General features: G+C 57.9%; 1 protein-coding gene across 2 annotated transcripts in view; it reads left to right on the top strand.

Annotated features, from left to right (window-relative positions):
- Positions 1–23,806, top strand: part of MYO7A (myosin VIIA) — an 80,970-nt gene that overhangs the window by 50,659 nt on the left and 6,505 nt on the right. Inside the window, exons 29-44 of one of the 2 annotated variants that reach the window (XM_056115835.1) lie at positions 537–764; positions 3,163–3,333; positions 4,799–4,916; positions 5,443–5,569; positions 6,559–6,821; positions 7,909–8,099; positions 9,214–9,338; positions 11,370–11,527; positions 12,110–12,263; positions 13,245–13,400; positions 14,377–14,482; positions 16,014–16,127; positions 16,944–17,031; positions 17,116–17,222; positions 22,675–22,860; positions 23,037–23,153. In XM_056115835.1, the coding sequence (XP_055971810.1) occupies positions 537–764; positions 3,163–3,333; positions 4,799–4,916; positions 5,443–5,569; positions 6,559–6,821; positions 7,909–8,099; positions 9,214–9,338; positions 11,370–11,527; positions 12,110–12,263; positions 13,245–13,400; positions 14,377–14,482; positions 16,014–16,127; positions 16,944–17,031; positions 17,116–17,222; positions 22,675–22,860; positions 23,037–23,153 (2,409 nt within the window). The remainder of the gene's footprint in view (positions 1–536; positions 765–3,162; positions 3,334–4,798; positions 4,917–5,442; positions 5,570–6,558; positions 6,822–7,908; positions 8,100–9,213; positions 9,339–11,369; positions 11,528–12,109; positions 12,264–13,244; positions 13,401–14,376; positions 14,483–16,013; positions 16,128–16,943; positions 17,032–17,115; positions 17,223–22,674; positions 22,861–23,036; positions 23,154–23,806) is intronic. The other variant, XM_056115836.1, reaches the window with a different exon arrangement.

Consider the following 23,806-nt stretch of genomic DNA (forward strand, 5'->3'; position numbering starts at 1 on the left):
GCATTGCCAGTCTTGGTCCTGCAGCATCACGTAGAACTCTGCTCTCCTTCCTGTGTCCGTGTCCCTGCTCACTGAGCCGCCCCTGGCTTCGGGTGACTTTGCCCCATCGCATCTGTGTCCATGCAGGCATCTGTCCTCAGATCAGCCTCACCTGCAGATGCTTCCTGGGTCTCCAGTGGAGGCCTGTCCTTCAGGCTTCCCCCAAAGGCTTCCTAGCATTGACAGCTCGGGACTTGCAGCTGGGATCCAGGAGCTCTCCTGCTGGCCAGCCTCCCAGGTGACCCAGGTCCCTCCTTCATATCTCAGTTTCTCTGAGCAGAGCATCTGCCCTGGGGCCAGAGCACTAGCACGGCAGGGAAGGCATTCTCCTGAGCTCAGCCAGCCCAGGTCTGACTCCTGGCACTGTGAGGGTCCCCTGAATATGCACAGAGCACAGCCGGGTGTGGCCCCCAACTTCACCTCACCCCCAGCTCCTGGCCTGGCTGGTGCCTTGGCCTCCTTACTCTCCTGCTCCTGCTCCCTGGCCTGGCCCACAGGTGTCCTCCCTGGGCAGCGGCAGTGACCACGTCATGGACGCCATCTCCCAGTGCGAGCAGTACGCCAAGGAGCAGGGCGCCCAGGAGCGGAACGCCCCGTGGAGGCTCTTCTTCCGCAAGGAGGTCTTCACACCCTGGCACAACCCCTCGGAGGACAGCGTGGCCACCAACCTCATCTACCAGCAGGTGGTGCGCGGGGTCAAGTTCGGGGAATACAGGTGTGAGAAGGTGAGTGAGCGCATCCAGGTGTTGCTTGGGGGCGGAGGTGGGGGGCAGTTCCCAGGGCCTTTGAAGAAGAGCTTCCTAGGGGGATGGCTGGGTGGGGCTTCCTGGCTGCTGTAGTGAGCAGACGCTGCTTGCAGACCTGCTGGCTGTTGGGTAGTACACACTCAGCTATCAAAGCCCTTGTTGGTCCTCATCCAGCAACGTTGCCCCTGGAGCGATAGCACAGTGGTAGGGCGTTTGCCTTGGGTGTTTGCCTTGCACGCAGCCAGCCCGGCCCAGCCGAGTTCGATTCCTCCGCCCCTCTCTGAGCAGAGAGCCCGGCAAGCTACCAAGAGTATCTCGCCCCGGGCAAAGCCTGGCAAGCTACCTGTGACTATTCAATATGCCAGATACAGTAACAAGAAGTCTCAAAATGGAGATGTTACTGGGCCCGCTAGAGCAAATCCATGCTACAGTGCTACAAAATTACAAAGATACTTCTGATTGAGTTTCAAGGTACACAATATTCCAACACCAGTCCCTTCACCAGTGTCCACTTCCCTCTACCAGTGTCCTCGGTTTCCCTCCTGTCCCCCAACCGGCATCTGTGACAGGCACTCTATACCTCCTTTCAGCTTTCCATCCCCTCCAGAGCGACCACGGCCCTCCACCAATGTCCTGTTGTTCCCTTCCCAGACCCCCATCTCCCCATGGCAGACTTCCTGCTGGAAACCAGTTCTGCTTTTTGCTTCTCTTTGGGCATGAGTTATTCCCTTACCATGTTTCTTTATGTCCCGCATGTGAGAGAAATCATTCTGCATCAGTTTCTCTCCCCCTGACTTCACTCAGCTCGATTCCCTCCAGACACAGCAGCAGATTACATGACTTATCTGTTTTTATGACAGCGTAGTGCTCCACTGTGTAGATGTACCATGGCTTCTTTACCCACTCCTCTGTTCTTGAGCACTTGGGTTGTTTCCAGATTCTGGCTATTATGAACAGTCTGCAATGCACCTAGGAGTGCAGATGGCTTTTCTCCTGTGTATTTTTGGGCCCTCGGGGTATATTCCAATAAGTGGAATTGTTGGGTCATATGGAAGCTCAGTTTCAAGGTTTTTTTTTTTTTTTTGAGGCATGTCCATAGTGTTATCAAAAAAGGCTGGACCAGTGGATATTCCCACCAGCAGTGAATGAGGGTCCCTCTGCCCTCATCCTCATCAATGCTGGTTGCCAAGAGCCTTTTTATTTTTTATCGAATCACCGTGCGATAGTTACAAAGCTTTCATGTTTGAGTTTCAGTCATACAATGATCGAACACCCATCCCTCCACCAGTGCACATTTTCTGCCACCAGTGTCCCCAGTATCCGCCCCCCACACACACTCCTTCCCGTGCCTCTATAGCCAATGATTTACCCGATACTCTCTCTATTTTGGGGGGCATTATGGTTTGCAGTACATATACTGAGAGGTTCATCATGTTTGGTCCTTTAATTGCTTTGAGCACACATGTTCCATCCTGACCAATCCTTCCAACCATCATTGACTTAGTGATCCCTTCTCTATCCCAGTTGCCTTTTCCTCCAGCTCACGAGGCAGGCTTCCGACCATGGAGCAATCTTCCTGGCCTTTGTCTCTACTGTGCTTGGGTGTCAGTCTCATATTATGTTATTTTATATTCCACAAATGAACGCCGTCATTCTACGTCTGTCCCTTTCTTTCTGACTTATTTCACTTAGCATGATATTCTCCATGACCATCCACTTAGAAGCAAAATTTCATGACTTCATCTTTCCTAACAGCTGCATAGTACTCCAATGTGTAGATGTACCAAAGTTTCTTTAACCAGTCATCTGTTCTCGAGCACTTGGATTGTTTCCAGATCGCTAAGAGCCTTTATTGATTACCTGTGATGCCAGGGATGCTGCAGGGGGCTGCTGTGTGTCCTCCCCCAGGGGAGAGAAGGGATAAATGCCCAGGCTTGGAAAACCTCTACAGAAGTGCCTCCTGGTGGCCCATTCCTGGCACTGCCCCAGCACCATGGCAAGAGCAGATGGGTCTTCAGTCCCCTCCAGCCCCGCCCCCACCGCCACCCCCCATTTCTCCAGGGCAGGCTCTTTCCTGTGTCTTGTTCACACTCTTGTGCCTATCTCACTGGGCCAAGGAGGAAGAAGCTGACCCATGTCTGGTGTCTCAGGTCATGTCAGGTATCCATGGACAGGACCCAGCTCTGCTGGTGCCAAGGGACCTGGGCGAGGCCCTGCCCTAGGGACCGCAGGGGTCCACCAAGAAGTTCTGGGGTAGCCTGGCGGGTGCAGAACCCCTAAGGCCGGAGCTCTGGGAGGTAGGGCTGGGGCTTGGTGTTCGAGGGGTTCCCCCCAGAATGTGTGATGGACGCCCCCCTGCCCGCCCTCCCACACCCAGGAGGACGACCTGGCCGAGCTGGCGTCCCAGCAGTATTTTGTGGACTACGGCTCCGAGATGATCCTGGAGCGTCTTCTGAGCCTCGTGCCCACCTACATCCCTGATCGGGAGATCACGCCCCTGAAGACGCTGGAGAAGTGGGCCCAGCTGGCCATCGCGGCCCACAAGAAGGCAGGTCACTGGATAGCCCTGGGTGGCAGTGCCTCGGGCACCGTGGAGGGTGTCTGCTGTTCCTGTGTTTAAAGAAGGGAGATCTCTCGGGGGCGGGGGAGGGGGTCACTGTTTTTGAGAAGCACAAGCAGGCCAGAGCATTCTGGGCTCCTCTGAGTAGGAGGCTGTCCCCAGCCATGGGGCATGGCCCCAAGGGGTCAGAGGGGGACCAGCGCTCCTCTCTCGTCTGACCAGCCTGGGCTCGCCCCAGCGTGGGCTCCATCCATGTGCTCTGTCTGCTCTGGGCTGAGTGCCAGGGGGCATGAGAGTGCCCAGCCACTGCCCCGGGACTAGGAGTTGGGCCTCAGCACAGGGCTGTTCTGTTATGTTTTTTTTCCCCCTTTTTGGTTTTTGGGTCACACCTGGTGATGCTCAGGGGTTACCCCTGGCTATGCTCTCAGAAATTACTTCTGGCAGTGCTCAGGGTTCTGGGGATGGAACCTGGGTTGGCCATAGGCAAGGCAAGGGACTGAAGTGATAGCATAGTGGGTAGGGCATTTGCCTTGCATGCAGCCGACCCGGGTTTGATTCCCAGTATCCCATAGGGTCCCCCAAGCACCGCTATGAGTAATTTCTGAGCTCTGAGCCAGGAGTAACCCCTGAGAATCGCCGGGTATGACCCAAAAAGGAAAAAAAAAACAACAAAAACATGCGCAATGCAAATGCCCTCCCCACTGTATCTGTCACTCCGGCCCCTTTGTTGTTGTTTGGGGGGCCATCCAGCATTGCTCAGAGGTTACTCCTGGCTCTGTTCTCAGGAATTAATCCTGGTGGTGCTCAGGGGCTATATAGAAGGCCGGGAATCGAACCCAGGTCAGCCTCATCCAAGGCACCACGCCCTGTTCTGCTCCGGCCCTTCTCTGTCTCTGCCCCTCCCAGCTCCAGGCTTCAGTTTCCTCAAAGGTCCAGTCTCGTGCCGGCTCTGCCCTGTGCATGGACGTGCTTCTCGTTCCCATGCGTGTCTGCTCTGGCCTGGGCACCCCACTTGGCCTGGCGTGGTGCCATGCCCCCAACAGCTCTGGTGCCTTTCAGCCACACATACTCTAGTGGGGCTGTAGATGCTTTTCTCCCCACTTGCTGAATTTTTTAAAATTGTTTATTTTTGTGGAGGGCCACACCTGGCGATGCTCAGAGGTTCCTCCTGACTCTGTGCTCAGGAATCACTCCTGGCTGTGTGTGGGGGACCATATAGGTGCTGGGGATAGAAAGAACCTGGGTCAGCTGAACCTCAGGAGCCCTCCCTGCCGTCTTACACTCCATCCACCACTTGCTGGGTTGGGAGCTCCACGCCACAGCACCCCAGTTCCTCTGAAGAGTGCTCAGGGATGTTAATGGGCTATGTGGCTGAGGGCCGGAAGTCCTGGGGCCGCTGATGCTGGCTTTTGAGTGGGGTTGTCTCGAGTCTCCACCCTGTGCTTCCCCGCAGGGTATCTATGCCCAGAGGAGAACTGATGCCCAGAAGGTCAAAGAGGATGTGGTCAACTATGCCCGCTTCAAGTGGCCCTTGCTCTTCTCCAGGTTTTACGAAGCCTACAAATTCTCAGGTGCGCCCACCCCCTGGCCCCCTACCCTGCTCACCCTGCTCAGAGGCAGGGGATGGATGAGCCAGGATGCTCCTGGCACCAGGTGTGGCCTTTGCACATGCCAGCGAAGGGGCTGCAGCCTCCTCATGTCCCGGTCCGCTCCATCACCCAGAGAAGGCACTTGGTGCCATGCTGGGCTAGGCAGTGGCGTAAGGATGGAGGCCAACACATAGAGCCCCCACCCACCCTGGGCTGGGGCCCTTGCTGCTGGGCGTCCACAGAAGCCGGAGTGCATGTGGCCCTCCTGGTGGACATCTCTACGCCATGCGACGGAGGGGTCACCAGGTCAGGCTGGAGGCGGCTTCACCCGGTGCTGGTGGCGAGCGCAAGGCAGTGAGGGGATGCAAGCCTCATGCCTCTCGTACCCCACCCCTGAGCCTCCTGGGCCACTCCCCAGCCCCGCTGCCCCCTGCTGGGCAGAGCACTGAGGAGGTGGGAGCGAGCGCCCCCTCCCCCAGCACCGCCATCTGCACCATCTGCACCCCAGGCCCCAACCTCCCCAAGAACGATGTCATCGTGGCTGTCAACTGGACGGGCGTGTACTTTGTGGACGAGCAGGAGCAGGTGCTGCTGGAGCTGTCCTTCCCCGAGATCATGGCCGTGTCCAGCAGCCGGTGAGCCCGGCCGGGTGGGCATCATGCAGAGCGACACAAATCAGGGCCAGCCCGTGGGGAGGGGGCACCCGGCTCCGGGGCGCGTGTGCCATGTGTGATCAGCTGTCTGGGCTGTGGGGCTGCTCCCAGGGGGGGCGGCTGGCCAGGGCAGCCAGAGCCAGTCAGGCTTCGGGGGCTTGTGGGGACCCACCCCCGGACCTCACTCCCTCCCTGGCACGCTCAGTGATTTAACATCAGCGGTGGGTGGAGTGGACGCAGCCACTGTACACTGTGGAAAAGTCCAGCGCGGGAGGGGTGGGGCCGGTTCCTGGGCTGGACAGGCTATCCAGCAGGGCTGCCCCATCTGGGCTTGTGGGGCGGGGCTGGGCCATGCCCACCTCTCACCCGACACGTGGGATGCAGTAGTGACAAAGGAGCTCTCCATGTCTTATAGTTTACTTTGTGTGTGCATGTGTGTATGTTGCATATGTATGTGTGTGCACAAGTGTATGAGTGTTATAAGTATGGTGTAATGTGTGTGTGCACACACATATGTGTACACATGTATATGTGGAGGTCTGTGTATATGTGAATGTATGCATGTGAGTGTATTACATATGTATGCATCTATATATGTGTACATGCATGGATGTGTGCATGTGTACATGTACAAATTCTTGTGTGCAATTCTTGTGTATGCATACATAAACAATGTTTATATGTGTATATGTGCATATGTACATGCATGTTGTGTGTGTGTGTGTACACACATCAAACAGCCCCTCTGAAAGCAGAGCAGCATGATGAGCCCATGGGAGGGCAAAGAGGGCTTCCTGCAGGAAGTGGCATCTCACTTAAAGGGGATGTGGGCTCTGCCTCTGCAGGCCTCTCGTGGCCATGTGTGACTTTAGCTGGGCATGTCAGAGGGGGACCCTCTCCCCATCTCCCTGCTGTGGGCAGGCCTCGAGTGGGCAGCCGGTGCCTGATGGTCTGGCCTTGGTCTCCTTCAGGGAGTGCCGCGTCTTGCTCTCGCTGGGCTGCTCCGACGTGGGCTGGGCAGGACTGACCCCGGCGGGGTCCTCTTCTCCGTGTTGGTCCTGCAGGGGAGCGAAAATGACAGCCCCCAGCTTCACGCTGGCCACCATCAAGGGGGATGAGTACACCTTCACCTCCAGCAACTCCGAGGACATCCGTGACCTGGTGGTCACCTTCCTGGAGGGGCTCCGGAAAAGGTCCAAGTATGTGGTGGCCCTGCAGGACAACCCCAACCCTGGTGAGTGCTTCCGGCTGGGTGCTGGGGTCTAGGGCCCGGGGAGGCCACTGTTCGGGGCTTCTGTGCCCACTCCCTACCCCCCTGGCCCCCCTCAGCTCCATCTTCAGCTGCCTTGATGAGCAGAGGGCAGAGCAGGGCTTGGAGAGAACAAGGGCCCCCGGAGAGGGCTGGCACCCCGGGTCCCCGGGGAGGTCACAGCCCACAGACGCTCACAGACACTCCGCAGGGCAGGGGCAGCCAAGTCCTTGGCTCCCTCTGCCCAGAGATCCCCTGTTCTGTGTCTCTTCTCACAGGAAAGAATTTCTAGAGAAGACAAATAGTGAAACTGACTTAGGATTCATGAGGGAGGAGAGGAGAGGGTACAGGGTGGGCTGTGTAGGGGGGATGGGGGAGGGAGAGACGGGAGGAGGGAGGGAGGCTAGAGAGGAATAGGGAGGGAGGAAGGGAGGGAAAGGGGGAGGGAGAGGAGGGAGAGGAGGGAGAGGGGGGAGAAAGGGAGGAGTGAGAGAGGGAGAGAGGGTGGAGGGGGAGAGAGGGGGAGGGGGGACAGAGACTTAGCTAGGGGAGAGAGGTAGGTAGAGAGGGGGGAGAGGGAACGGGGGAGAGGTGAGAGGGAGCACGCGTTGTAAAGCTGTCATGGAATCACGCAGCCCCTTGTGTACAGAGTGTGGCCCTTAGCTCTAGGGAGGCGCCCCTAGTCGTGTGGGCCCCGGGCGACTCAGACAGGCCCTAGAGGCAACTGGATGCTTCCCAAGGCTGGTCTGAGAGGGAGTCTCCCTAGCTGCGGCACCTTGGGGTCGGTGGCCAGGGTGTCGAGGAGGAGGGCGCTGGGCCGTCCCTCCCTGGGCGTCTGAGGGATCCTTGGTGGATCTGACTTTGTGAAGTCACCGAGACTCCTCGCTACGGTGATCGTACCTGCCGGCTGCTTCAGGCTCCTGACAGCTGGAGCCATTGGGGCCGTCCCTGGCCAGGGAGCAGGAGGTCACGGCCAGGAGGAGCAAGGCGGCCAGTCCTCAGCCCGCCGGGGGACGAGCGCTGGACGAGCTCAGCCCCTGACTCGGGGCTCTGCGCACCTCGTGCCTTGCAGCGGGCGAGGACTCGGGCTTCCTCAGCTTCGCCAAGGGGGACCTGGTCATCCTGGACCATGACACCGGTGAGCAGGTCATGAACTCGGGCTGGGCCAATGGCATCAACGAGAGGACCAAGCAGCGTGGAGACTTCCCCACTGACTGTGTGTACGTCATGCCCACGGTGACCATGCCACCGCGGGAGATCGTGGTAGGTTGTGGGGGGCAGTGGGGTGGGAGTGTCCCGGGGTCAGTGGGGTGGGGGGGTCCTGGGGCAAGTGGGGTATGGGGAGTCCAGGGCCAGTGGGGTGTGGGTGGGGTCCCAGGGCAGTGGGGTGTGGGGATCCCGGGGGCAGTGGGGGGTAGGTGGTTGCGGGGTCTGAGGGGGATGAGGGGTCGCAGGGTCATGGGGTATGGGGAGTCCGGGGCCAGTGGGGTGTGGGTGGGGTCCCAGGGCAGTGGGGTGTGGGGATCCTGGGGGCAGTGGGGGGTGGGTGGTTGCAGGGTCTGAGGGGGATGAGGGGTCGCAGGGTCATGGGGTATGGGGAGTCCCGGGGCCAGTGGGGTGTTGGGATCCCAGGGATGTGGGGGTCCCAGGGGCAGTGGGGGTGGGGGGTTTTGGGGGCAGTAGGATGTGGGGATTCCAAGGGAAGCGGGGTGGGGGTCCCGGGCAGTGGGGTTTGGGGGGTCCTGGGGGCAGTGGGCTGTGAGAGTCCTGGGGACAGTGGGGTTCCCGGGGGCAGTGGGCTGTGGGGGTCCTGGGGGCAGTGGGGTTTCCAGGGGCAGTGGGGTGTGATAGTTCCAGGGCCAGTGGGGGGCAGAGGCTGAGGGGCAGAGGGGGCTGAGGGGTCCTGGGGGTAGTGGGGGTTGGGAGGCCCCTGTGTTCTCTCTGTCTTCCTTCCACATCTGAAAAATGGAGTGAGAACACGCTGGAGGGTCAGACCTGCAGCTTTCAGGAAGATGATCTGGAGGTCTCAGGGGATCCCTGAACTCAGAGACAGGAAGTTCTCACACTAGGGGGTGCTAGGAGCTGGGAGCCAACCGCCTTCGGGCGCCATTGCCCAGGGATGGGTGGGAGGACCGCGCCCAAGTGTCAGCTCTCGGCCTGAAGGCACAGTGGAGAGAGCAGCCGGGCGCCCTGTTCTTGGATCGAAGCCCCCTGAAGGGCCGCTGAGGCCCCAGTACTGGGCCCTGGGGGTTGGCAGCTCCCCTGGCTGGTGTGGACACAGGGCACCAGGAGATGAGGAGGGGTGGCGTACGGGGTCGTGAGGCCTGAGGGGCGCTCCAGGTCCGGGCGCCCAGCCTCAGCCACTGTCTTGGCGCAGGCCCTGATCACCATGACCCCCGACCAGAGGCAGGACATGGCGCGCCTCCTGCAGCTGAACCCACCCGAGCCCGAGGTGCGCACCAAGCCCTACACGCTGGAGGAGTTCTCCTATGACTACTTCAGGTGCGGAGGGTGGGCGCCTCCCTTCAGGCGTGCAAGCTGCCTCAGTGGCCCGGGCAGTTCTGGGCACCACCACACTCACCTTGGTCAGATTGTGTCCCCCTCTTTTGTGTTTTGCTTTGGGGGCCACACCCAGAGGTGCTCAGGGCTCACTCCTGGCAGGGCTCGGGGGTGGGGGTGCCCTATGGGATGCCGGGGATCACACCTGGGTCGGCCGTGTGCCAGGTGAGTGCTCTCCTCTCTGTGCTCGCCCCCGCCCCAGACTGTGTCCCTCTCACCCTAACTGTGCCAGCCTCACAGCTCTGTCCTTGTGAGGAAACTAACTTAAGATGAGCTTCCGCTTTGTGCAGGGCCGAGGGGCTGAGGGGAGGCTTCCTGGAGGAGGCGGCGTGGGGCTGTGCTACAGGTGATGAGGTAGGGAAGAGCTTTAGCAGCTTCTGCGGCTGGAGCCGAGGGACAGGACTGAGCAAGCTGGGGTTGTGGGAGAGGAGGCAGCCGCGTGTACAGCTTCTTCTCTCCTACCTCAGTCGCTGGGGGAAATGACTGGGGACCTCTAGGGTGGACGAGAGGTTAGAGCAGTATCACAGTAGGGAGGGCGCTTGCCTTGCACAGGGCAGTCCTGGGTTCGATCCCCAGCACCCCGTATGTTCCCTCAAGCCCCTGGGGGTAAGCCCTGAGCACAGCCAGGTGTGACCCTGAATAGACAAAGACAAAAGGAAGTCCAGGGCAGCTGAGAGGCTTGAGTTGCTCCTGCGTGGGGCAGCCAGCGCCTAGAGGCAGTTGTCAAATCCCACCGGGGTTCCACTGCTTCTTCTCCAGTGGATGGTGATCCTGGCACCTGTCCGTCAGGGGGCCGCAGCCCCGGACTGGAGCTGGACTCGCTCTGCAGGAGAGGAGAGTCAGCTCCGAATCTCACCCAGGCTTTCCAGGTCTGTTGCCTTCCCCAGTGCAAAGAATTTCAGGAGACGAATGGTGAAGGAGAACAGTTTGATGCAGAGATGATGCGAAAGGAGAGAGAGGGCACTGAGTCCACATCTCAGGGAGTCACAGGCCACCCTGACTGGGGGGCACCCCGCATTTTGGCAGAGCTGGTTTCATGGGGTTTTCCCCCCTCCAGCCTCCTCCACATGGGGCTTCCTAGCTTTGCCTGAGCATTGTACTGTGACTACAGTCTTAATAACACAAGGTTACTGTGTCATTAGTGAAAGTGAGTATTGTTTCTACCCATTTTTCTACTGTTCTAGGGTCTCATCAAGGCGAGGAGCTCAAAGCTTCTGGTGTCCACTTTCATGTTCAGATCTAAGGGCTCTGATGTCCGGGAACCCTTTGTTCCTGCTGGAGCTGCTCTGAGGGCAGGGAGAGGTTGAGGAGGGTTGTCCAGCGCTGGTGCTGGTGCTAGTTAGGGACCCCTTCAGTTCCTGTGTCCACCAAGTGGGTCTGACCATAATGCGTCCTGATACTTCAGGGCTAGTGACAGGGAACTGTTTCAGATCCCATCTGGGTTTGATTGGTTTCCAAGATCTCACTGCCAGAGTCCCTGCCTGCTTCCATAGGAAGGGGAAGCTGCTAGTTGTTTGGTGTGTGGTTGTTAATGTTGTTTGGGGGCCACACCCTGTCATGCTCAGGGCTTACTCTTGGCTCTGGCTCAGGAATTACTCCTGGCTGTGCTTGGGGGACTATATTGGTTGCCAGGGATCCAATCTGGGTCAGCCCTCTGTAAGGCTGGTGCCCTCCCCACTGCGCTATCACTCTGGCCCAGAAGCCGCTGTTTTACAGGTTTTCCAGTGAGGTCAGCTTTGTTTATTTATTTATTTATTTATTGCTTTGGGGGGCCACACCCAGCAGTGCTCGGGGGTTACTCCTGGCTCTGCACTCAGGAATCACTCCTGGCAGTGCTCGGGGCACCCTATGGGATGCCGGGAATTGAACCCGGGTCAGCCCCCTGCAAGGCTGGCACCCTCCCCGTGAAGGTGAGGTTCAGGGCAGGGTGGGCTCTCCGGCTGGGCCAGGGCTGACTCTCCCGCGCCCTGCCAGGCCCCCTCCCAAGCACACGCTGAGCCGAGTGATGGTATCGAAGGCCCGAGGGAAGGACAGGCTGTGGAGCCACACGCGGGAGCCGCTGAAGCAGGCACTGCTGAAGAAGACCCTGGGCAGTGAGGAGCTGTCACAGGAGGCCTGCATGGGCTTCACCGATATCCACCCCGGTGGGGTCACAGGCCGGGCCCGCGCAGGGGTACGGAACGTGGCATGGGGCTACCAGTTCCCCGGGGGTGCAGGACCGCCCCGGGGGATGCGGACAGAGAGGCCCATCCCTATGGCAGCAACTGGGCGACCATAGGCGACTACCCCGCTGTTCTTTGAGCCCACTGGGGGGTGGACAGAGGTGGAGGGTGTGCGTGCGAGCGCTGACGTGTCACTCAGGGGCAGGCCATGTGGGCTGGCAGCACCACTGGCCAGGGGTCAGGCAGTGAGGGGGCAGGTGCCCTTACTCAGTTACAAGGGAGGTGGGGGGATGTCCCAGATAGAGGGAGTGAGAGAGCTGGAAGGCTGCATTCCAGGGGGTGTGGAGGTATGATGAGCCTGGCAGTTGGACTCTGCCCTTGCAGAAGCCTGCAGGTGGGAGACAGGAGTGGCCAGGGGGCCTCCTGGTCACTGTGTGGGCTTTGGAGGTGGGGCTGGGGCAGAGGGCCATGCATTTGGGTCTTTGAGTGCACGGAGCCCAGTGTGGGGGGCCACCCTCCTCTCTGCCACGAGCCCTTCCTTGACGCCCCCACCCGTGCTCAAGTACATGGGCGACTACCCGTCCAAGAGGGTGCGCTCCGTCAACGAGCTCACCGACCAGATCTTCGAGGGCGCGCTGAAGGCCGAGCCCCTCAAGGACGAGGTGTACGTGCAGATCCTGAAGCAGCTGACGGACAACAACATCAGGTGAGGGGCCTCCCCCACCCAGCGCCCCCCGTGCCCAGAGTTGACCCGGGGCCAGCGCTGAGGGCCAGGTGCCCTCTTTGCCTGTGGAGACCCCGAGTTGGATCCCTGGAACTATAGGGTCCCACGGCACCCCAGACCCCCACAGCTGGCCCCGGGGTCACTGAAATGGCCTGAGGGTCGCCTGAGCACTGCCCCCCAAGGACCCCACCCTCTGGGGCTGCCTTTCTCAGAAGAACAGCCCCACGTTCCCTGGGCCCCCAGTCCCAGCCGCTCCTGACTGCTCCCCTCTGAGTCCCCTCCCTAGAAACACGGGATCCTGTGTTTCTGTCTGTCCCTCTACACTCCTGCGGGCAGGGATGCTGTGCCCATCCGACATCTGTCCTCTCCTCCTGCCAAGGAGAGGGCGGAGTCTGGTGCATACTCAAAGCCTGGGAGAGCCCCTCCCCCACTGCCCTCAGCACTCCCTGACCCCCACATGCCTCTCTACTCTCCACAATTCCACCCTCCAGTGTCCATCTGATCTTTCCGCCCCGCACACCTCTGAGCCTGCCATGCCCACAGCCAGCAAAGCCTTTCTGCCCTTGCTTGCATATCCAGCACTGCCTCCTTGAAAGGCAAGAGCAAATGCCACCTCCTCCTCCGAGACGCCCTCTCTAATTTCTTTCCTGTCTGACCCAAGGAGCTGAGAAGGGTCCCCGAAGCATTCCAGAACTGGTCTCCCCCTGTGCTGTTGAAAACCCAGAGGAGTTAAAGCGCGTGGGCCAGGGTCTAAATCACACGGCTTCCCGGGGAAAGGCTCGCCACACACACACACACACACACACACACACACACACACACACACACATTCTTAGCTGCACCATGTGCTGGGTGGTGGGGCTGATTTTCTCTCAGGTGGGTCCCACTCTGGAGCGGGGGAAGTAGGGTTGGGTGGGTTCCCCACAGGTATGCCTGGTGGGCTGATGCGCTCTGTCCCCGCAGGTACAGCGAGGAGCGGGGCTGGGAGCTGCTCTGGCTGTGCACCGGCCTCTTCCCGCCCAGCAGCGTCCTGCTGCCCCACCTGCAGCGTTTTCTGCAGTCCCGCAGGCACTGCCCACTGTCCCTCGACTGTCTTCAGCGGCTCCAGAAGGCACTGAGGTGCGGAGAGGGGGGGTGCTCATGATCGGGGGCGGGGCGGGGGGCTGTCCTTGGGGATCCCCAGCTGCCCCCAGGCGGGTGGCCGTGTCTGGTGTCCATTCTGGACATGGCTGAGAGGAGTCGGTCCCGAGTCACGCGTCACTGTGTCCTTCTCCTCACTGGGCCCCTCGGTGGCCCTGTGCATGGGGAACAAGCATCCTTCCATTTTACATGAAGGACTCGAGGCCTGGAGGGTTCTGTGATGGCCACCTCTTGGGGTCTTCTCCTGGCCTCTTTTCAGCATGCTCCCTCATCCAGCAAGGGGCTGCTGCTCAGAGTCCTGAGGACAGGGCCGAGCTTTCCTCCAGCTAAGCGGAGGGGTCCAGAGAAAAGAGCAAACCTTGCCACCACCTCCTCCAAGAAAGAAGAAATGAGCACACAGCACGGTGGGGAGGTCCCGTAAAGCTGTTCCGATTTATTGAGCAAACAACAAGGTTTATATAGGCTTGAATATTTGCAGTTAATCATATAGTTACAGTGGTTAGAACAAATATGCGTTTCATCTCAGTTCTATAGATAGGGTTACATTGTTTCATCTCAGTGCTATAGATAGGGTTACATTGTTTCATTATAGTTCTATAGATAGGGTTACATTGTTTCATTATAGTTCTATAGATAAGGTTATATTCTTCCTTTGATTATAATGGATAGGCTGTCACCTGCACATCTGCCAGACACATCCTGTCCCAGTCTCCTGTCCCATGGCAGCATTGACCTGTGGTCGTAAATATACATTGTGACAGTCTTCTGAATGCCCTGAGAGCATCCTCCCAGGCCGAACCCAGGGATTAATGTGGCACCTCAAAGCAGATCAGAAGGGGCTTTTCTCCCAACAGCCACCCACTGGGCAGAGGGCAGGGATCAGACACGTGGGTTGGTCCTCTCCAGCCCCCATGCTCACGGCCGGGCAGCTGACCGCCCCCTGCCTCCCTTTCAGAAACGGGTCCCGGAAGTACCCCCCACACCTGGTGGAAGTGGAGGCCATCCAGCACAAGACCACCCAGATCTTCCACAAGGTCTACTTTCCCGATGACACTGACGAGGTGAGGGCCGCTGGCGGCTGGGTCCAGGGCTGCCCGGAGATGGGCCTTTCCCCCACTGTCCCCACTGTCCCCATTGTCCCTGGCTCTCACTGGACCCAAGGCTCAGTCAAGAGGCCCCAGACTCCTGGAACAGGGAGCCTGGATTCCTGGTCCAACCCTCTGCTCAGAGCAAAGCGTTTCTCCCCTGAGCTGAGCTCTGCGGGGTACCAGCTCCCTGAGGTCAGCTCTGTCTCTGCGCACTGGCCGTCTGGCCCGGCACAGACCTCCCCTGTTCCCCAAATCTCCTTGTCTGCAGAGGGAGTTTCTCCCCACCCGTGGCTGCTGGGCCCCCCGCTCCCTGCACCCTCTTCTCAGCCCATACAGAACAGGGGTAGACTTGCCCTTCCAAAAGCAGTTCATGGGGCTGGAGTGATAGCACAGCGGGTAGGGCATTTGCCTTGCACGTGGTTGACCCGGGTTCGATTCCCAGCATCCCATATGGTCCCCTGAGCACTGCCAGGAATAATTCCTGAGTGTAGAGCCCTGAGCATCGCTGGGTGTGATCCAAAAAGAAAAAAAACACACAGAAAAAAAAAAAACCCAAAAGCAGCTCAAAGCCTGTCCAGAGACGAGAGTCTCAGCAAGCCCCCGACGAGATTCCAGTCAGGGGGATGCAGGAACATATGAGAAGTTCAGGATGTCCAGGCCCTGAGGGATCCTGCAGAGAAGCGTCCCCGCGTGGGTCTCGACCATTCACAATCATGTTTTTGTTTGTTTGGGGGCAGCAGCTGGCGGGGCCCAGGGGAGAGTAAAGGGAGCCGGGGATCGAACGTACCTGGACCACATGGGAGGCAAGTGCCCCACCCGCTGTGCTATCTTCTCCACCCAGACGTGTTGAGGAATGAAAATATTGAATAATCAAGATGAACTAGATCTCAGGAACAACAAAGGAATTTATAGGGCTTTTTTTTTTTTTTATGTGGATCGATAGCACAGCGGTAAGGCTGCCGTGTGCGCAGCCAACCCAGCCCAGCCAGGTTCGGTTCCTCCGCCCCTCTCGGAGAGCCCGGCAAGCTACCAAGAGTATCTCGCCCGCACGGCAGAGCCTGGCAAGCTCCCGGTGACGTATTCAATATGCCAAACACAGTAACAAGTCTCACAATGGAGATGTTACTGGGCCCGCTCGAGCAAATCAATGAGCAACGGGAGGACAGTGCAGTGCAGCGGGAAAGAGATAGTCAAAGTGGAACTCCCGGCAGCACCTGGAAGGGAAACAGCCTCTGGTCTGAGGCTCCGTCTCTCAGACTAGAACACACTTCCCCCTCCTGCTCACACAGACCCTCCAGCCCCCTCTGGGACTCCCTTCCCCCTCACCCTCTCTCTGGAATCTTCTCTCCTTCTCCTGCACTCTCCCTGGTGGCCTCTGCCAGGCCGGGCCCCCGTGGAGTGGGGGACAGGACAGGAGCCCGAGGACCAGACCGTGCCCTGCTTTGGGGCTGGAGCACTGGCCGGGGAGTCAATGTCCCTGCCCCTCCTGTGCCCCCTACTCCAGGCATTTGAGGTGGAGTCCAGCACCAAGGCCAAGGACTTCTGCCGGAACATCTCTGCGCGGCTACTCCTCAAGTCCTCCGAAGGATTTAGCCTCTTTGTCAAAATCGCCGACAAGGTGGCCCTGTCTGTCTGTCTGTCTGTCTGTCTGTCTACTGGGAATGTGGCTGTGGCCGCTGGGGTTTTGTGGGTGTGGGGTGGAGAGACGGGTGGCAGAGGACCAGGGAAGGACTGTCCTAGGGGGTCTTCCCCCTTCATCCCTCTTCTCTGAGGCACTGTCCAGCACGCTTGGGCCTCTTGGGAGCCTTGTACCTTCTCTGTTCTGGACACGCCTCACTCTGCCCCACCCTCACCCCCCCACCCCAAGCCACATGAACTTTCTAGATCACAGAACCTGAGCTCAGAAAGGTTAAGTCACTTCTCTGAGGTCACCCAGCTGGGATGCAGGAGGAGGTCTGGCTGCAAGGATATGCTAGCCCCTGGCCGCACTTGCTGGCCCCGTTGTATATCCCCCAGGAGCCTGGGGGCCCCACTTTGTAGCCCCCGTGGAGTAGGAAAAGCCATCCTGGGCTCTTGGCACACCAGGGTCCCCCTCCTGCTGTGTGATTCTGTGTATGTGTGTGTATGTGTGTGTATGTGTGTGTGTGTGTGTGTGTGTGTGTGTGTATTGGGGGTGGGTGGTCTGTCTCCTTACTCCCTCCCTGTCCCTTTGCCAAACTGGGTACCCAGGAGTGCATCATTGAGGTCCTGGTTCTCAGGAACTTGTAAGACAGAGATGCTGGAGTGTCCGGGTGGGGCGGGCCAGGCAGTCTTCTGAGCTCTGGGTGGGGTGTCTGATGGACCCGCCCTGGGCACGTGCAGGGGTGCCCTGAGGACACAGCCAGAGATGGTCCGGGTGGGCGGGCTGGGAGTCAGTGACCCTGCCTGTGTCCAGGTCATCAGTGTCCCTGAGAATGACTTCTTCTTTGACTTCGTCCGCCACCTGACCGACTGGATCAAGAAAGCACGGCCCGTCAAGGATGGTAATGGGGGCGGGGTGCTGGGAGCAGGGCTGGGCAGGCCGGGCTGATGCCAGGCCCCTTGGGTGACCCGTCCTTGTGCCACAGGAATCGTGCCCTCGCTCACCTACCAGGTGTTCTTCATGAAGAAGCTGTGGACCACCACCGTGCCTGGGAAGGACCCCATGGCGGACTCCATCTTCCACTATTACCAGGTGGGCACCTCTGGGCTCTGCTGCCACTGGCCACGCTGGCCTGGCCTTGGTGGCTGGGCCTGCCCAGCAGGGCCCGGCACAGCCTCGGAGGTCCCCGTGCTGGTCTCGGGGCAGTGGTCAGCCTCAGGTGCATCTCAAGAACCCACAGCCCTCGGGCTTCTGCTGCGTCTGGAGCGAGGGTTCTCCTGAGTCCCACAGGCTCCCCCACCCTCGGAGCCCATGTGTAAATCTGTCACCGGTTCCCTGCCGGGACCCAGGAAGAAGGACCTGAACCAGAAAACACGTGTCCAGCAACTGTGTGTTTTGGTGTTTGTTTTGTTTTGTTTTTGTTTTATGACATAGAATCACCGTGAATCACACAGTTACAAAGATATTCACTATTAATTTTTTGGGGGGGGCCACACCTAGAACAGTATTTCAGTGCAGTCTACTGTACCTCTTTGTTATTTTCATGGGTTTTGAGATCCAAAAAGAGCTGGCATTAGTAGAGTTGATCAAGTTGATGGAGTCATTGGAGGAGAAAGGAGAGTTTGTACTAAATGAGAAGAAAGTGAAGATAGCAGAAAGCGGATGGAACGTAACAGACATGACCCGGGCACATGGAAAGACAAAACAGCCTTAGGGAAAGGACGTTGTTATCTTCTTGACTGTAAAGGAGGCTATTTGGGCTTCAAGATACACTTGACCTAGGACCTATGTTTCTTCAAGAGCAATCTTTTGGTATTTATTTCTTTTTTTGGCCACATCCAGCAGTGCTCAGGGCTTACTCCTGCCTCTGCTCTCAGGAATCACAGTGCTCAGGGAAGGTCATGTATGCAAGGCAAGCACCCTACCCACTGTACTGTCATTCCTGCCCTCCTGTGATTGAGTTTTGGGTGTTCCAACACCGATCCCTTAGCCAGTGTCCACTTCCTTCCACCAGTGTCCCCATTGTCCCTCCCCCCTAGCCTGCCTCTCTGGCAGGCACTTTTTTATTTTCCATTTTTCCTTTTTGTCACCCCCTTCTAGGGATTATGGTTTACACGCTGTTACCAAGAGGGTCTCATGCATGTCCCTTTCCCTCCTTCTGGCACCAGTCCGGGTCCAGAGTGACCACTGCCCTCCAGCTGGTCTTTGTCATTCCCCCGCCCCCCATGCCATCCTCCTCACAATCCCCCAGGAAGTAGTCATGGGTTCCTATTTTACAGAGGGAGAAACTGAGACTTAACTTCGGTGAAGGGCCTGGATCTGGCCAGTGGAGTGGGTCTGAGGCCGGGGTGCTTGTGCCTGCAGGCTCACTCCCTTCCCACACCAGCCGACACCTGTTCTGAGGGAGGGACAAAGGAAGGGCAGTCGGGAGGGGCAGGGACTGGGGGTGGCCAGTGCCCCAGAGAGACCCTGGCCTGTGAGGTCGACAGGCAGCACTCATTCAGGTGCAAGTGTGGGACCTGCTGGCTTTATCCACTCTGGAGAGTTCTCTCTCCCTCTCTCCTTTCTCTCTCTCCCTCCCTCTCTCCCTTTTTCCCTCTCTCCCTCCCTCCCTCCCTCCCTCCCTCCCTCCCTCTTTTCCTCCCCCTCTCTCTCCCTCTTCTCTTCTCTCCCTCTATCTTTCTCTCCCTCTCTCTTCTCTCTCCTCTTCTCTCTCCCTCTTTCTCCCTCTCGCTCCCTCTTTCCCTCTCCCTCCCTTTCTTTCCCTCTCCTTACCCTCTCTCTCTATCCTTTCTCTCCCTTTTCCCTCTCTCTCCCTTCCTTCCTCCCTCCCTCTCTCTCCCTTCTTCCCCCTCATTTCCCCTCCTCCTTCCCTCCCTCTCTCTGTCTCTTTCTCTCTCTCTCTGTCTCTCTCTGTTTCTCTCCCTCTTTCTGTTTTGGGGCCATACCCAGTGGTACTCAGGACTTACTTCTGCCTCTGCACTCAGAAATCATGCCTGGCAGTGTCTGGGGACACTATGGGATGCCAACCTGGGTTGGCCCTGAGCTAGAAAAGCCCCTTATCCACTGTACTATTGCTGAAGCCCCTGTGGTCTCTCTTGAACATGCATTTCTCCATCTCTCACATCTCACTGAACTTCTTTCGATAAAACCATTTTGCTTCCCTAAAAACAAACTTGAGACCTGCCCTTCCTCCACCTGCCCCATGTAGCCCGCAGGTGAATGGCAGCCTCAATCCTGCCCCCAGAGCAGCCTCCAGTCAGCCTCAGTGCACACCCTCTCCTCACCCCCAGTATTTCTCCTTCCAGTGGTCTTGCTACAGGTCCATCTCCCCATCTCCCCTCTCCCTGGGGAGGGTCTCCTCCAGGTGCAGCCCGTCTGTCTTCCTTCTTCCCTACTTTCTTTTCTTTCTTTCTTTCTTTCTTTCTTTCTTTCTTTCTTTCATTAGTGAAACACCATGAGGTATAGTTGTAGACTTAAAATTTTTGTGCTTGGGTTTCAATTATACAATGATCAAGTACAAGTACCCATCCTTCCATCAGTGCCCATTCTCCACCCCCACCAATCCCAGTATCCCTCCCATCCCCCATCCCCCCATCCCACCCAGCCTCTGTGGCAGGGCACTCCCCTTTGTTCTCTCTCTCTTTGGGAGTGCTGTGGTTTTCAGAAGAGGCATTGAATGGCAATCATGTTCGGTCTATAGTCTACTTTCAGCAAGCATCTCCCATCCTGGACAGATCTTCCCAACACCCTTTACTTGGTGCTCCCTTCTCTATCTGAGCTGCCTTTTCCCCTAGCATGTGCGTCTGGCCTCCAAGCCATGGAGTAAACCTCCTGGTACTTATCTTGGCTATTTCTTGGGTGTTAGTCTCCTATTTTGTTACTTTATGTTCCCCAGACAAATGCAATCTTTCTGTGTCTGTCCCTCTCTTTTTGACTCATTTCGCTTAGCATGATACTTTCCATGTTGTACCACTTGTATGGAAATTTCATGACTTCATCTTTTCTAACAGCTACATAGTACTCCACTGTGTAGATGTACCAAAGTTTCTTTAACCAGTCATCTGTTCTCGGGCACTCAGGATTTTCCATATTCTGTCCATTCTCGCCAACCCCTCTAGCTGCTTCCTGTTGCTATCGGGGTAGACCCCCACATCAAGTGCGGCCCTGCAAGGGGTACCATGAGCTCCAGTGGCAGGGGGTAGTCGAATCTGGGACGTGGAGTCCTTTGGCTCGGGTCTCTTCTGTCCTACATCCTCCGTCTCTCCAGCCTGCCACAGGGGCCATGGAGCACTCTCTCCTGAGGACTCCCGTTCTCTCCCACAATAATGAGTTTCTAAGCCCCAATTTGCTTTTTTTTTTTTCGTAAGGGAAGTTCTTCGTCCTCCCCAGCTCCCTTTGTCATATATTCTCACAGGTCCGAGGACTGTTTCTTCACAGTTTGCTATTATACTTGGTGTGATGTTCCCTCTTAGTTCTGCCCTTGCCTCTGCGTTCCTCGCGTGGTTGGTAACGTCTCACATATTGATTCTGACGCTACGGTTTGTGTTCGTTAAACCACATTCAAGTGCGAGCCACCGGTGGTACGTGGCCATGTTGAGGTGGTACGTGGCCATGTTGAGGTGTTAAGGGTCGTAGCAGATGCTCAATAAATTTTTGTTGGATTGGTGGAGGAGGCCTATTGTAAATGAGTGACTCAGGGAACTGAGAGGAGGGGAATGAAATTACGGGGGGCGGGGGGAATACTAGGAATGGATGAGTTACGAGCAGGTTGTAGGAGACTGGGTGAGTGGGTGGATGGGATGGCAAGTAGGGAAATGGGTCGGGGGGTGGACGGTAGGATGGACGCACATGGAGCTGTTGGATGGATAGAGAGGGTGAGCAGATGTCAGGCTGTGCGGATAATACTGACTCAGCTTTCTCACCTGCAGTGTGTTCTCAGGACAGCCTCAGTTTCCCTTTCACTCCAAATAGTGGGTAACAGGGAGGGGGCAATATCTCTGGGGGGGGGGGGGAGGAAGCGGCAGTGCCGAGAGCTGCTAAAGTTTTAGGTATGAAACTTTGAAGCAGTATAGTAAACCACGGTGGAAAATTTATATATTAAAATATTTTTTAAATGACTCTTGTCGTGGTGGGTGGGAGGTTAGGGACATTAGTGGAGAGATGTGGGCACTGGTGAAGGGTCGGTGTTGAAGCATTGTGTGCCTGAAACCCGATCATGAATAGCTTTGTAACTTCGTGGTGACTAAATAAAATTATTTTTTGCTTTTGGGGTCACACCTGGTGATGCTCAGGGGTTGCTCCTGGCTCTTTACTCAGGAATTACCCCTGGCGATGCCCAGGGGACCATATGGGATGCTGGGAATTGAACCCGGGTCAGCCGCATGCAAGGCAAATGCCCTACCCGCTGTGCTATCATTCCAGGCCCCTAAATAAAAATGTTTTAATTAATTAGTGGGGAGGGGCTGGAGCAATAGCACAGCGGGTATGGCATTTGCTTTGCGTGTGGGCTACCCGGGTTTGATTCCCTGCATCCTATGTGGTCCCCTAAGCACAGCCAGGAATAAGTCCTGAGTGCAGAGCCAGGAGTAAACCCTGAGCATCGCCGGGTGTGACCCAAGAAGCAAAAAAAAAAAAAAAGAAAGAAAAATAGTGGGGGGCCAAAGCGATAGGGTAGTGGGTAGGGCATTTGCCTTGTACACAGCTGATGTGGCATCCCACAAGGTCCGCTGAACCTACCAGGAGTGATTCCTGAGTGCAGAGCCAGGAGGAAGGCCTGAGCACACCAACAGTGGCCCCCCAAAACCAGGAAGCTCCCCCATACACACACCCCACCAAAAGAGAAAGTGGAATCTGGAATCACAGCAAAATGAAATTCAAAGAGATAGTGGCTAAGAGATCCTGAGGCTGTGGGAGCCCCTGGGCAGGGCTGGCCCTTCTGCGCCTGAGCTTGGCGTTGGGACTGTCCTTCCCTCTGACACAAGCTGGGAAGGGCTGGAGCGGATGAAACCAATTGGTCCCCAGGCAACTGTGGGAGGGGGCAGCCGAGGGGTTTCCAGAGTGCAGCAAGGCCCAGGTTCAGGCCAACGGTGAGCTGTGAGTCTTGGGCTCAGCTGACCACTCTGAGTGTCTTCCACTTTGATTATTTTTACTTTTGGGGTCACACCCAGTGATGCTCAGGGGTTGCTCCTGGCTCTGCACTCAGGAATTACTCCTGACTGTGCTTGGGGGACCACATGGGATGCCGGGGATCGAACCCGGGTCGGCCACGTGCAAGGCAAATGCCCTCCCCGCTGTACTATCGCTCGGGTTCCCGTGTTTTCCAGTGTGAAGTCACCGAGCTGCTGGGGCTGAGTCTGTGCACGCAGTCACCCTTCCCCTCCCCGGGCCAGCCCCTCTGGGGGATGCAGTATCAGTGGGCGCTGGAGAGGCAGAGCAGCGGGGTCTGCGGTGCAGGACAGAACCCTCTTTCCCTGGACTCTGCCAGGCCTGACCTGCTTTCTCTGTCCGTCTGTCTGTCTGTCTGTCTCTGTCTCTCTGCCAGGAGCTGCCAAAGTACCTCCGAGGCTACCACAAATGCACCCGGGAGGAGGTGCTCCAGCTGGGGGCGCTGATCTACAGGGTCAAGTTTGAGGAGGACAAATCCTACTTCCCCAGTATCCCCAAGCTGCTGCGAGAGTTGGTCCCCCAGGACCTCATCCGGCAGGTCGCCCCCGACGACTGGAAACGGGTCAGCAGGGGTGGGGCGAGCCTCCTCTGAGAGGGTCTCCTGGCCTGAGGGGTGGGGAAAGGGTGGGCACCCATTCCTGCCCAGCTCCAGGCTCCGCACCCCCCTCCACCGCGGTCCTCCCGCGGGGCCTGGGGCAGTGGTGCTGGGCAGACTGGAACCCGTGTCCCCGCCCACAGTCCATCGTCGCCTACTTCAACAAGCATGCGGGGAAGTCCAAGGAGGAGGCCAAGCTGGCCTTTCTGAAGCTCATCTTCAAGTGGCCCACCTTCGGCTCAGCCTTCTTCGAGGTCAAGGTAGACCATGGTGGTGGCGGCGGGGGGGGGGGGCACCTCGGAGATGGGGAGAGGACCGGAGGGGGTGCAGAAGGCAGAGACACCCTTCCCCAAGACGCTGGAAGAGTCTTGGCTGCTTCTCCCTGCCCTGGCGAGGAAGAGGTGTGTATCCCTGCCCGGGGCCAGCCAGGCTCAGTCCTGGGACGAGTGGCTGATGCCCAGGCTGGAGGTGGTAGGCATGTGAGAAGTCCAGAGAAAGGGGAGAGGTCACATGTGCTATGACCGTGGGGCGCCTCATCCTGAGACAGATCTGGGGAGGCCCGGCCAGACCATGAAAGCCGAGGAGGCGTCCTGGAAGAGGCAGCAGCTGAGTTTTCCTGGGTGGTCCAGGCAGCAGGTGTGGCTGGCAGAAGACCCCACAGGAGCAAAGGCCCAGAGGTGTGAGAGTTCAGGCGGGCACGGAGGGTGCTGGTGGCTGAGTGTGGACGGGCAGAGGGGGTGAGGCCGCCTGGCAGTAGGGGTGGCTTTGCTCCTGCAGCGGCAGAGAGGAGGGCACGGGGCAGGGGGAGCACCAGAGCATGAAAACAGGGGTCACAGGACAGTGGGAGCAGGGGACCCAGGCAGAGGCGGGGTGAGGGCAGAGAGGAGGGAGGTGCTCTGCAGCCATAGGCCGG

The sequence above is a fragment of the Sorex fumeus genome, unplaced genomic scaffold (genome assembly GCF_029834395.1).
Source record: "Sorex fumeus unplaced genomic scaffold, SorFum_2.1 ptg000030l, whole genome shotgun sequence".
Taxonomy (NCBI): domain Eukaryota; kingdom Metazoa; phylum Chordata; class Mammalia; order Eulipotyphla; family Soricidae; genus Sorex; species Sorex fumeus.